General features: G+C 39.8%; 4 protein-coding genes across 10 annotated transcripts in view; 3 read left to right on the plus strand and 1 right to left on the minus strand.

The window, feature by feature from the left end:
• The window catches only part of LOC104790170 (5-methyltetrahydropteroyltriglutamate--homocysteine methyltransferase 2-like), a 5,884-nt gene extending 3,381 nt beyond the window's left edge, over positions 1–2,503 (plus strand). For 3 of the 4 annotated variants that reach the window (XM_010515900.2, XM_019244147.1, XM_019244150.1), the window contains exon 11: positions 1,869–2,503. In XM_010515900.2, the coding sequence (XP_010514202.1) occupies positions 1,869–2,237 (369 nt within the window). In that variant the 3' untranslated portion in view covers positions 2,238–2,503. Of the gene's footprint in view, positions 1–8; positions 372–473; positions 638–725; positions 807–890; positions 1,058–1,151; positions 1,258–1,338; positions 1,792–1,868 lie in introns of all 4 variants that reach the window. The other variant, XM_019244151.1, reaches the window with a different exon arrangement.
• On the plus strand, positions 4,873–9,580 carry LOC104790264 (the record flags this gene model as incomplete). Its single annotated transcript, XM_019244155.1, is given in 10 exon segments — positions 4,873–5,138; positions 5,332–5,509; positions 5,618–5,846; positions 6,102–6,241; positions 6,352–6,641; positions 6,752–6,964; positions 7,064–7,564; positions 7,674–8,336; positions 8,434–8,976; positions 9,084–9,580. Coding segments are annotated over 10 exon segments (3,248 nt in total), but the record flags the coding sequence as incomplete, so codon positions are not given.
• On the plus strand, positions 9,884–12,387 carry LOC104790563 (putative syntaxin-131). Its single transcript, XM_010516373.2, has 13 exons — positions 9,884–9,974; positions 10,076–10,122; positions 10,448–10,552; positions 10,638–10,743; positions 10,850–10,938; positions 11,018–11,091; positions 11,171–11,213; positions 11,307–11,367; positions 11,465–11,490; positions 11,569–11,646; positions 11,747–11,827; positions 11,910–11,975; positions 12,056–12,387. The coding sequence occupies exons 2-13, from the start codon at positions 10,105–10,107 to the stop codon at positions 12,230–12,232; spliced, it is 924 nt and encodes a 307-aa protein (XP_010514675.1). The 5' UTR covers positions 9,884–9,974; positions 10,076–10,104; the 3' UTR covers positions 12,233–12,387.
• The window catches only part of LOC104790350, a 5,445-nt gene continuing 4,879 nt past the window's right edge, over positions 12,438–13,003 (minus strand). For 3 of the 4 annotated variants that reach the window (XM_019244157.1, XM_019244158.1, XM_010516194.2), the window contains one exon: positions 12,438–12,868. Coding sequence is in view for 1 of the 4 variants with exons in the window: in XM_010516122.2 (XP_010514424.1) it covers positions 12,936–12,998 (63 nt within the window). In the remaining 3 variants the exon portion in view is untranslated. Of the gene's footprint in view, positions 12,999–13,003 lie in introns of all 4 variants that reach the window. The other variant, XM_010516122.2, reaches the window with a different exon arrangement.

The following is a 13,003-nucleotide window of genomic DNA, read 5'->3' on the forward strand; positions in this document are numbered from 1 at the left end:
GGCTGCTGGTGCCACCTGGATTCAGTTTGATGAGCCTCTTTTTGTCATGGATCTCGAGGGTCACAAACTCGAGGCTTTTAGCGGTGCATATGCTGAGCTCGAATCAACTCTCTCTGGTTTGAATGTTCTTGTGGAGACCTACTTCGCTGACATCCCTGCTGAAGCATACAAGACCCTTACTTCCTTGAAGGGTGTGACTGCCTTTGGATTTGATTTGGTTCGTGGCACCAAGACCATTGACTTGATCAAGGCTGGTTTCCCCGAGGGCAAGTATCTCTTTGCTGGTGTTGTTGACGGAAGGAACATCTGGGCCAATGACCTCGCTGCCTCTCTCATCACCTTGCAGTCACTTGAGGGTGTTGTTGGTAAAGGTATGAATCACTTGCCTTATTTCCATCTCTTCTTGTGGATGACTCAGTGAGAAGTGTTTATTTGTTAACTCGTTTGGTTATGTTATTTGTGTATTGGTGCAGACAAGCTTGTGGTCTCAACCTCTTGCTCTCTTCTCCACACTGCCGTTGACCTTATTAACGAGACTAAGCTCGATGACGAAATCAAGTCGTGGCTAGCTTTTGCTGCCCAGAAGGTTGTTGAAGTTGATGCATTGGCCAAGGCTTTGGCCGGTCAGACAAATGAGGTATTGCAAAGATCTAACAAGCATGTTTCCCCTAGTGAAACCTTAATTTGAAAAACATTAATGCTCTCTAAATCTTTCTCCCTTTCAGAGTTTCTTCACTGCTAACGCCGATGCTTTGTCTTCGAGGAGATCTTCCCCAAGAGTCACCAATGAGTCTGTCCAGAAGGCTGTAAGTTTCTTACTTTCAAACTCGAGCTTTTACACACATGATGGTTTTCTCTGTAATGATGATTTGTAATTTCTGGTATCTCAGGCTGCTGCTTTGAAGGGATCTGATCACCGCCGTACAACTGAAGTAAGTGCAAGGCTAGATGCTCAGCAGAAGAAGCTCAACCTTCCAATCCTTCCAACCACAACCATTGGATCCTTCCCACAGACTGTCGAACTCAGGAGAGTTCGCCGTGAATACAAGGCGAAGAAGTTAGTCTCTTAATGACAACCTGTCTTCATTGATTACTTAAGTAAGTTGATTGTGATGCTAACTAGAATTCCACTTTGATCTCTCGTCTACTAGAATCTCTGAGGAGGATTACGTCAAAGCCATCAAGGAAGAGATCAAGAAAGTTGTTGACATCCAAGAGGAGCTTGACATTGATGTTCTTGTTCACGGAGAGCCTGAGGTGAGTTTTTGCCGGTTACTAAACCCTGAAAATAACTAGTGTTCTGTTTCTGACTCGAGTCATGCTTTAACAACATTGTAGAGAAACGACATGGTTGAGTACTTTGGAGAGCAACTGTCAGGTTTCGCATTCACTGCAAACGGGTGGGTGCAATCCTATGGATCTCGCTGTGTGAAGCCACCGGTTATCTACGGTGACGTGAGCCGCCCCAAGCCAATGACAGTCTTCTGGTCCTCAACAGCTCAGAGCATGACCAAACGTCCAATGAAGGGAATGCTTACAGGTCCAGTCACAATTCTCAACTGGTCTTTTGTCAGAAACGACCAGCCTAGGCACGAAACCTGTTACCAGATTGCTTTGGCCATCAAAGACGAAGTGGAAGACCTCGAGAAGGGCGGTATTGGAGTCATTCAGATCGATGAGGCCGCGCTCAGAGAAGGATTGCCTCTTAGGAAAGCCGAACACTCTTTCTACTTGGACTGGGCTGTTCACTCTTTCAGAATCACAAACTGTGGCGTCCAAGACAGCACTCAGGTAAGAACACTATACACTTAGAATCATCTAAAACACTGATGAAACGAACTTCTAATGGGGTTTGTTTTCTGTTTCAGATTCACACTCACATGTGTTACTCAAACTTCAACGACATCATCCACTCCATCATCGACATGGACGCTGATGTCATCACCATTGAGAACTCACGTTCAGACGAGAAGCTTCTCTCTGTGTTCCGTGAAGGAGTGAAGTACGGTGCAGGAATCGGTCCAGGTGTTTACGACATTCACTCTCCTAGAATACCATCAACAGAGGAGATTGCAGACAGGATCAACAAAATGCTTGCGGTTCTTGAGCAGAACATCTTGTGGGTAAACCCTGACTGTGGTCTGAAGACAAGGAAGTACACTGAGGTTAAACCAGCACTTAAAGCCGTGGTTGATGCTGCCAAGCTTATCCGCTCGCAGCTCTCTAGTGCCAAGTGAAGAGCTTGAAGATATTGCTTCAATTTCCGGGATCTTATGTTTGTATTTATATAAATCTACATGGGTTTGTGTTTGTTCGGGTTTCAATAACTTTTCTTACAAGAAAAAATTTCTTAGAGAAAATTAGGTATTGAGGAAATGGGGCCTCTCTCTTTAGTTGAAGAGGGTTTATGTTATGGCTTCAATCTCATATTTTTCATTTGCTGCAATGTTATTATGTATCTTTGTTTTATCTTTTATGAAATATGCTTCTTTGGTCCCTTGAATAGTTGAATGAGAATGAGGATTGTTATTTCTTTATACAAATCCCTCCCAAAAAAGACAAAAACTTAAAATAACAATCCACTAGTATTGTAGAATTAAAGAATTTGCGGAAAATAGTATATGTGGTGGTATAAAGATCTTTGAGCAGTAGTAGTACGATAAAGATTGATTTGATAACATGAAAAAAGTACACAGAGTTTTGAACCTTAATGTAAGTCCGATGCGTGCGTATAAAGATCACTTGACGTGGTGTATCAGAGAAGTAAAGGTAAAAGTGTATTTCATCATGAAATGTTCATGTTTTTTGATAAGCATTTATTTTGCATGGTGTAATCATTTAAATTCAAATTAGTGTATTTTATGATGTGAAATTTATAAACATTTAAATGGTGGATGATTTGGATAAATCATAATCTTAGACTAGTACTGTATATAGAACTACAATTTCAGGGAACACTTTTAAAAAAAAAGTTGGGGACCTTCTCTTTGGGTTCGCCACTTCTTCTACTCATTCTCTCTCACAATCACAGAGAAGGTCAGTGACGTGGACATTGGCTGGCATGACATCCAATAACAGATATCCACGTCATCAGATTTATGTCACGAGAGCTGACGCGTCACGTTAGGCCTTTGATTTAGCCATCCTCCTGTGATTTAGCATCTGTTTATTCGTCTTTTACCATTTTATCCCTCCAATTTTTTAAAAAACCATAATTAAAATTGTTTTGGAAAAGTGAGAACGTTGTTTAATTAAAATATTTAAAGGCTATTAAAAAGGGATTAGTTTATTTTTTCTTCTAAAAACTAAAAAAAAGAGGTTGAGAGAGAAGTTAATCTTATTCAGTTTTCGGACATGACTGTGTGTATGACTTTGTCTGCGTCTGACGTGTCGCACATGTCGTCACGTGTCATTAAAAGGGACCTTCTCTCTGTAGTTAGGTGTGGGCCGTGTGAGAGATGAGAGATGAGAGATGGGAGATGGACTTCTTCATCTCTTCTTCTCCGAGTCTTTAGCACGTCACGAATTAAAGGACTTTATAGTCATTTGCTTTAATTTCTCTAATTACAGATTTACCCCTTTGGGTCGGAGATCTCCCCGTTTCTCTCTCTCTCTCCCCGTTTCTCTCTCTCTCTCTCGCTCATTCAGAAACTCTTTTCACACGGCCTCTGTTTCATAAGGGAGAAGAGGGTATATTCTCTGTTTTGATTCGTTTCTGAAATTTTCTCATAGAAGATTCCATTGTGCTCTTCTCATTTATCCTCTCTTCTCTTCTCTCTCCATTTGATATATATATATATATACATCTGTCTTTAAATCGGGTTCTCTGTTGTTACATCTCATCGGAGTTCAATTTCAGGTAACATCTCTGTTTATTATTTTAAAACTCAATGTCAGTTTTGATTAAAACATCATCGACAACGGTTTTGTTCTTCTCTTTTGATTGGTGGTGTGTGATTAAAGATGAGAGGCCAATTTTATTTTTTTCTTAATAATTAAAGTCTTGATTTTGAGTGATGGGTGCTTCCAAAAATGGTAAAATGCCCGTGATTTCTGTATTTTCTTTCATGTTTTGTTATGAATTTTGGAACTTTATCGATTGAATTTTGCTACTCATTTTGTGTCTTTGGGATCGAGTTTTATCTTTTTGCCATTTCTCTTTTGTATGTGTGTGCTTGCTTTCTGGAGATTATTGTTTTCACGTCATTTTGTCTCTGTTTAATAAAGAGATCTAAGTTTGAGTCTTAAAGGTGTGATCTTTTCCCCGGATTTGGAATTATTGAGTCAGTCACACATTCGTGGACTGATTTTTTACTAAATGTATGTATGTATGTTGCTTAACAAAATTTGCTTATCGAGCCTCCTTGTCTTGATTAAAGGTCTAATCTTAAGTACTTCTTGGTGTAACATCTGTTTGAGTGACACACTTCATGAGATTCTTTGCTTTGTGGTTGGTGAAAGTATTAGTCTCTAGATGCATCTTTTTTTTTGGATTTGTTTTTTAAGAAAAGGAGCGATGCTTTCCGTTACTCTGGTTTACTTGTTTATTCTTTGTTTTCTAGATTTCTCACCCAAGCTACATATGAATATTATTGATCCAATATTTTTTTCCTTTTATGGACAGGAAATTTTCAGCTTCTCTTATGAAGTGATTGTGAAGATTTGAGTACACCAACCCCCTCTGAGTGATTTGTTCGACTCATTTTCAAGATGAAAAATCAGCTTTAGCATTAGTTTTATGGCATTGAACTCCATAGAAGGCCAGAAAAGATCAGAAACTTTGTCTTACTCTTTGGAGGTATTTGGTCTAGACACAACATTTGTGGCGAACAAGGTTTTAGTGGGAATTCTTGCCGTCTAGAAATATGGAACTGTCCGTCTCTCCTCAAGCCCAGAAGATGAACTTGCAAACTTCCCGTAAAACCTCACTTTCAGGGTCTAGGAAAGATTTGTGGTTTGCTATTCGAGAAGGGTCATTGGTTGATGTGGATTCAGCACTGACCACGCTGAAGAAGAGCGGTGGCAATATTAATTTAAGGAATGTCTATGGTCTGACTCCTCTGCATATTGCCATCTGGAGAAACCACATTCCTATTGTTAGGAGACTGCTGGCAGCTGGCGCTGATCCAGATGCTAGGGTTTGTGACCTTTCCTCTGTTTGTGTCTTTATATATCTAAGTATTTGTTTCTTCTTTATACATATACCTATTTACGTCTCTTTTGAGTTAGTTATTTGGTTTCTGTCTCTATGTTTGTTGCAAATATTGTATTCATAATGCTTAGAAAATTGAGCTTGATCTATATGACAATACTGTACAATGTTCATTTCAGGATGGAGAGTCTGGTTGGAGTAGTCTTCACAGAGCTTTGCATTTTGGTCATCTTGCGGTAGCTAGCGTACTCATCGACTCGGGTGCTTCTTTTACTCTAGAAGACATAAAACTGCGAACACCGGTTGATTTGGTCTCAGGTCCAGTGGCTCAGGTTATTGGCGAGCAACAGAGTTCCGGTAACTAATCTTTTCTCAACCTTGACCTTTTTAGGGATAACATGATTCTTCTGGTCACTCTTTCTTACACAACTTTTGAGAAGCTGAAATGTTGTGTTCTTTTTTCAGTGGCTACAGAGGTTTTCAGCTGGGGAAATGGTGCAAACTACCAACTTGGAACTGGCAATCAACATGTTCAGAAGCTACCCGGCAGAGTTGATTCACTGCATGGTTGTTTAATTAAGTTGGTCTCTGCTGCAAAGTTCCATAGTGTTGCCATTAGTTCTCATGGAGAAGTATACACGTGGGGATTTGGAAGGGGTGGCCGCCTTGGACATCCTGAATTTGACATTCACAGGTTTGTATTGTTGTTAATACTCTAATATGGTGATTTGAGGAGGAGTTTTCATGGTCTTATTTCTTGTGTCTATATGAAGATTTCCACTTGCCTATGGCGTTACTGTTGTTTCGAAATTTGTCTTGCTCGATTTCTGGTGAAACATGAAAAGATCAATTTTAGTCTTTTAAGCGTACATAGATCATAGCTTGCTAGATTCTTTTTCAAGTTTATGTAAACCACAATCGAGTTAATCTTTCTGGTTTACTATCTCAGTGGTCAAGCTGCAGTTATTACTCCCCGCCAGGTTATATCCGGTTTAGGATCACGCCGTGTAAAGGCAGTTGCGGCAGCTAAGCACCACACTGTTATTGCTACGGAAGGCGGGAATGTATACACATGGGGTTCCAATAGAGGTAAGACACTCAATCGGGTTCCTATCTCTGGTTCTCTAGTATACTCAAGTTTTAGTTAAGACCTCTTAGCTTATCCTAGATTCTGATGTTTTTTTGTGATGCTCTTGTAGAGGGTCAGCTTGGTTATACCTCTGTGGATACTCAGGCAACACCCCGCAAAGTTACTTCATTGAAGGCAAAGATTGTAGCTGTTTCTGCAGCAAACAAACATACTGCCGTAGTTTCTGAGTGCGGTGAAGTTTTCACTTGGGGATGCAACAAGGAAGGTCAGCTTGGTTATGGAACCTCAAACTCAGCATCAAACTATTCTCCCCGATTGGTTGATCACTTGAAAGGAAAAGTTTTCACGGCTGTTGCATCTTCAAAATATCACACTCTAGTGTTGCGAGACGATGGAGAGGTAAAGTTTCTTACGACATGTTAAGTATGTCAATGTGTAAAGTTTAAAGAATGTATGAGCGTGTGGAAAATTTATTTTTCTTTAGTATTCTTTCTTTCTTCTGTGACCAGGTGTACACCTGGGGTCATCGGCTGGTGACTCCAAGACGTGTTATTATTTCCCGGAATTTAAAGAAAGCTGGGAGCACACTGTTAAATTTTCATCGTAGGAGACCTCTTCGATTGACTGCAATAGCTACGGGAATGGTACACAGCTTGGCTCTAGCAGAAGATGGTGCATTGTTTTATTGGGTTTCCTCCGACTCCAATCATAGATGTCAACAGGTTGGATTCAACCTTCTCTTGTTATCTTAAAAAAATGTAGATAACTCAATATGACTTGCATAGTAACAATCAAAATATGTTTAATTCTGGTTCTTGCAGTTGCACTCGCTGCACGGTAAAACAGTTGTGAGCATTTCAGCGGGTAAATACTGGGCATCTGCTGTTACTAGCACAGGTGAAGTTTACATGTGGGATGGGAAAAATGGTAAAGATATGCCACCGTCTCTTTCTCGCCTCCACAACTTGAAAAGGGCAACCACAGTTGCTGTTGGTGAAACACATCTTCTGGTTGTTGGTTCTCTGTATCATCCTGCCTATGCTCCTACTGTGCTTAAGAAGTCTCAGACTCTGCAAGCGGATGAAATTAGGGATGAAGAAGATGATGAACTTGATGAGGGTTTTATGTTTGATGATGTGGAATCTGTGAATGTGTTAAAATCCGTGCAACAGGATAATACTCCTAAGGAGAGGACAGTACCTAGTTTGAAAAGTTTATGCGAGAAGGTGGCAGCGGAGTGTATTGTAGAGCCACGAAATGCTATTCAACTGCTTGAAATTGCAGATTCGCTTGGAGCAGAGGACCTTAAGAAGTACTGTGAGGTAATGCTAACCTTCCTTTCTGATGATTGCACGCTACACGTTTATGTTCAGTGTTCTCTTATTATGTCCTCGCTGATGAAAACCATACACGTTTGTGTTCTTCCTGCAGGACATTGTGATTCGAAACCTTGACTTTATTTTGACGGTTTCTCCCCAATCAATTGCAAATACATCACCTGATGTTCTTGCCAATCTCGAGAAATTATTGGATGACAGATCATCTGAAACATGGAGCTCCCGACCACTTCCAACACCAACAGCCACATTTCCTGTTGTTATAGATAGTGAAGAGGAGGAAAGTGTGAGGGACATTCTAAGAACTCGTGACAGCCATGTGAAAAACTTTTCCAGTATTGGTGAGGGAAGTACTCGAATGGATTCATTCTTGCAACCAGAAGATGAGTTGACTCAACGCAATTCCAAAGAAGTCCGAGCTTTGAGGAAAAAGTTGCAACAAATCGAGATCCTTGAAGCAAAACAATCCAGGGGACAACTTCTTGATGGTCAGCAAATTGCAAAACTTCAAAAGAAAGTAGATATCGAAAGTTCACTGGTAGAACTTGGTATTCCTGTTGAAGAGTCTCCAGAGGCAAAATCATCAACAGCTTTGCCACTAGATGGAAAAGCCAACAAGAAGGGAAAAAAGAAGAAAAAGGGGAAACAGAGGTTTGTACAGGCTGAGACATTCCCTGATTATGGTGAAGTTAAAGTGGAAATAGATACAATGCAGGGTAAAGAAATTGAGGAAATCTCTGAAGCTATCAAGCCAAAGGTTAGTTTCACTACCGGTTTGACCATATTAATTACCGTTTTAAGGATCCATCTACATCATCAGTTGAATTGTTTTTGTGTTGTACTTATTTTACTAGGATGGCAAAATCATGTTGGATATGACAGTGATTAGTGGGTTCCCCAAGGAATCAGACTTTGTCTCACTCTCGCAGAAGAAAGATAATCCTCCGGATTCGCCGAGAAGCAAGAAACTTGGAACGGCAGCAAACAAGAAGAAGAACAGAAAGGGTGGGCTTTCCATGTTCTTAACTGGTGCTCTTGATGATATCCCTGAACCTGTTGTTACTCCTCCACCAAAGCCTAAGTTAGAAGGTCCTGTGTGGGGTGGAGCTAAGACTCCTAAAGGATTATCTTCCCTCCGGGATATTCAAGACGAACAAAGCAAGACTCGACCTCGTGAACCTGTTAAGACAACTAAAAACCAGTCAGGCGATGATTCTTCTGGTAAAACCGAAGGAAAGATATTACTGAGTTCTTTCTTGACTACGAAGCCAATTCCAGTGGAATCAGCTAAAATTTTGCAGCAATCTGATATGGAAAGAGGGACTCCTCCTTGGGTTTCTTCTGAAACTCCTCGTAACCTGTCTCGACCTTCTCTCAGAGATATCCAGATGCAGGAGGTAAGTTGTTCCTCTGTTTGAAGAAACAGACAAGATTTGTCTTGTTGCATCACAGTTTATGTTTGAGAGCTCATCTTCTCTCGGTGTCTTTATCTTGTCTAATGCAGGTGAAAAAGCAACAGTCTCTGTCCCACAGTCCAAAGACAAAAACATCAGGCTTCACTGTCGCAACCGGGCAAGGATCTCCATCAGATTCGCCCGGAACTAATCGATGGTTCAAACCAGAGATAGATGCTCCATCACCCATAAGATCAATCCAGATCGAAGAAAAAGCCATGAAGGATCTCCGCCGCTTCTACAGCAGCGTGAAGATAGTCAGAAACCAGCCTTGATGATTGAGTGAATGAGGCATTAGTTTTCAAGAGCTCTCATTCTCAAAACTCATAAGTGTTGTAGTTGTAATTGTATGATGTCTCTCCACTGTACATGGGGTATCCTTATTTTTCTTTTTTCTTTCAATTTGTTAGTCTTTGGTAGTAGCTGCCAAAGTAGTGCTCAACTGCTCATGTTTATGTACATCACTGGTGTACATGAAGCTTTTAAGTCTTCTCACAAACCATTTTAGATGTACATAATTACGTGATAATAAAACAAGCTTCGATCATTGCTTCAGTATTAGGTGTCCTTGTGTAGTAGCAACAAAACGGGTACTGACTCTGTGGTTTGATTCTCTCCCTTGTAAAGATGCTGTCCCAAAATAAAGAGTTTGAATAGTAATTTCTGTCAACAACCGAGATTTTTTTACCTCTCTTTTATCGGTGTTGGTAAAAAAGTAACATAAATTATCTAAACGAAATCCCAACCGTTGAATCGTACCGTACGTGTCACATTCTCATCTTTGTGCTCTGCTTTATACGGTAACGAAGCTCCCTTGTCTCTCTCTCTCTCTCTCTCTGTGTCTCTCTCTAGATTTATCTCTCTTATTGATTTTTAGGATAATCAAAACAAACAAAAAATAAGGAAGAGAACAAAGAGATCTGGGTTTATTACAAAACCAGGTATTTTTTTTATTTTGTTCTCTCAAATTGTGGCAAAAAAATTTCTCATGCTTTAATAGATCTTTGTTGATTGTTTGACAAGTTTCCTTATGCTTTTATAGATCTTTTGCTCTGTTCCAGTTCTCCAACAATGAACGACCTCTTGAAGGTTTGTCTTATCTTTTCCCTTCAAGCTTTTCTCTGTTTGCTTTGGACATTACGGAGATTTCTGCTCTAAATCCAAGCAAAGTTTCCGCGTAATCTTTAATAAATCCTCCATCAAAAATTTGAAAAATTAGAAACTCGGAATCTAGGGTTTTTAAATTGCTTGGGTTACAAGATTTTACGAGACGATGTTTCTGTGAGATTTAAATATTTTTAATAGAAGCAACATGATAAAATAAATCTGGAGGTTAATGTAAAAGATCAAACGTTTTCAAGTTACTTATAATAAATGTTTCAAAGATGATATAACAAGTGTTTTGACTGGACAGGGATCGTTAGAGTTTTCCAGGGATCGCTCTAATAGAAGCGATATTGAGTCGGGACATGGCCCAGGTAACTCTGGAGATCTCGGGCTCTCTGGTTTCTTCAAAAAGGTAAAGCTTTTGTATCCCTCTGCAAACTCTTCTCAATTAGTGTTACTTGTCTATGCGGCTTATTGAGATCATATCTACTGTACAGGTCCAAGAAATTGAAAAGCAATATGAGAAGCTTGACAAGCATCTCAAGAAGCTTCAAGGGGCACACGAGGAGACGAAAGGCGTCACTAAGGCTCCTGCTATGAAATGTAAACCTTAACGAGTTCGAATTGGAAACTCTGACGCAAGTTCTTTGATCCAAGTTTTAGATGATGAACTGAAACTTTGGTTCCTCTGTTTATTTCTCTTCTGCAGCAATCAAACAGAGGATGGAGAGAGATGTTGATGAAGTGGGAAGAATTTCTCGTTTCATTAAAGGAAAGATCGAAGAACTGGATCAAGAGGTTAGGGTTTAGAGATGTGTTGCATCTGTTTCTATGATCTATTGTTCATCTTGTCTCACACTCTGATTGATTTCTTCAGAATCTGGAGAACCGTACTAAACCGGGTTGTGGGAAAGGAACAGGTGTAGACAGAACAAGAACAGCCACAACTATGTGAGTTTCGCCTTTCAAAACTCAAGAATTGCTGCTAATTATATAATTTCAGTCTTCCTTAACACTTTTTCTTCGGCAGTGCGGTGAAGAAGAAATTTAAGGAAAAGATATCTGAATTCCAAGTAAGTTTAAAGAAGAAGGGCTTTCAGCAAATTCTGACAAAGTAAAAGCTCTCTAAGAAAGTTTTCCTTAGCTCTTTTCTTTGTTATCTGCAGACTCTAAGACAGAACATTCAACAAGGATACAGAGAAGTTGTAGAGAGGCGTGTGTTCACAGGTTTGAATTGAAAATCTCTCTGAAGATTCAATAGTTCCATTAATGATCTTCACAGAGCTAATTGTTTTTCGCTGTTCTGATGCTTGACAATGATTAGTGACTGGCCAACGAGCTGATGAAGAGGCAAGGACTTAAAAACTCTGATTTTATTGACTAGAATCTATTGAATCAGTTCATGATAGTCAATTTTCGGGTGTGTAGACAGTTGATAGATTGATCGAAACTGGAGACAGTGAGCAGATATTCCAGAAAGCGATCAGGGAACAAGGACGAGGACAGGTTTGTAACTAAGTTCCCGCACTCACCTGATTACCTCCTGTTCAACAAGACAACTATAACGTGCTCTACTCAAGTCAGGTTATTTGCTGGCTCTGTGCAGATAATGGATACACTGGCCGAGATTCAGGAACGCCATGACGCTGTTAGAGATTTAGAGAAGAAACTCCTTAACCTGCAACAGGTAAAACCTCTCCGAGTTACCTAAAACTCTCAAAATTCATTTAAATTCTTCGCTGATTCTTCTCTTTTATGTTTACGGTTAGGTGTTTCTCGATATGGCCGTGCTGGTGGATGCACAGGGAGAGATGTTAGACAACATAGAGAATATGGTATCAATCTCTTCAGTAACTGTTTAAATACCCTGAGTTTGGATTTCTTCAAAATCCTTCTTACTCTGTTTCTATATCAGGTCTCGAGCGCTGTGGATCATGTTCAATCCGGGAACAACAACCTAGCAAAGGCAGTAAAAAGCCAGAAGAGTTCAAGGAAATGGATGTGCATTGCCATCCTTATTCTTCTTATCATCATTATCATTACTGTTATCTCTGTTCTCAAACCATGGACACAGAAAAATGGTGGTGCCTAAGGTTCTCTTCTCTCTCCCTGCTTCAGGAGCTTCTGTATACAACAGTATATATACATATGTGTATTCATCACATCTCATACTATTGACCTTCCACTATCACTATGAAAATGATGTATTCTTTTGACCGGATTAATGAATTAACTATTTTCAGTGAACATATCAGCCTAATGAATATGAATGTGAATCAGGAGACAGCAACTGTGTATTAAAAACTCTGTTGAAAACATACCTTTATCTTTTATATCTGTAGTGTGTCAAAACAAATCCAGAAAACTATTGTAGAAAAAGGGATAAAAGAATCTGAATATGGACCTTAATCAGATTTACAATGATAAGAAAAAGAAGAGCAAAAGATACCTCCAGCTTCACATTTGCTTCAAAGGAAGACCTCAGAGAAGGATGAAGCATAACGGGCATCCTTTGCTGCATAAGTTGTCCGTCCTTCGATGCATAGGGCGTCCGGAGGCAATACTGATATCTTTGAGAAGGTTTTGACGTATAAAGAGTATGCAACTAACTTGCAAGGAGCTAATAACAAAAGAATAACACTAAAGCTTATTCTCAGAAAAGGGGAAAAAAAAAAGCCGGGAACTGTGGAAAACGCTAAAAAAAACCTCCGTATGTTTCCTTCTTTGCCTTTCCTGAAAGAATCTGGAAAAAAAATCAAATGTCACCTCACAGCAGAATTTTCATAGTTGTCACGCTAGTCATTAGGATCCCATTCTTCATCCTGGTCAAACGCTGAAGCCACCTTACTTTTTGCAAACTCTT

The sequence above is a fragment of the Camelina sativa genome, chromosome 1 (genome assembly GCF_000633955.1).
Source record: "Camelina sativa cultivar DH55 chromosome 1, Cs, whole genome shotgun sequence".
NCBI classification, from domain to species: Eukaryota; Viridiplantae; Streptophyta; class Magnoliopsida; order Brassicales; family Brassicaceae; genus Camelina; species Camelina sativa.

What these genes read in the sequence shown, in the direction of transcription:
- LOC104790563 (XM_010516373.2), top strand. An exon ending in TCGAAGAACTGGATCAAGAG is followed by an intron (nt 10,939 to 11,017) that starts GTTAGGGTTTAG and finishes TGATTTCTTCAG; the next exon opens with AATCTGGAGAACCGTACTAA. An exon ending in GCCAACGAGCTGATGAAGAG is followed by an intron (nt 11,491 to 11,568) that starts GCAAGGACTTAA and finishes TCGGGTGTGTAG; the next exon opens with ACAGTTGATAGATTGATCGA.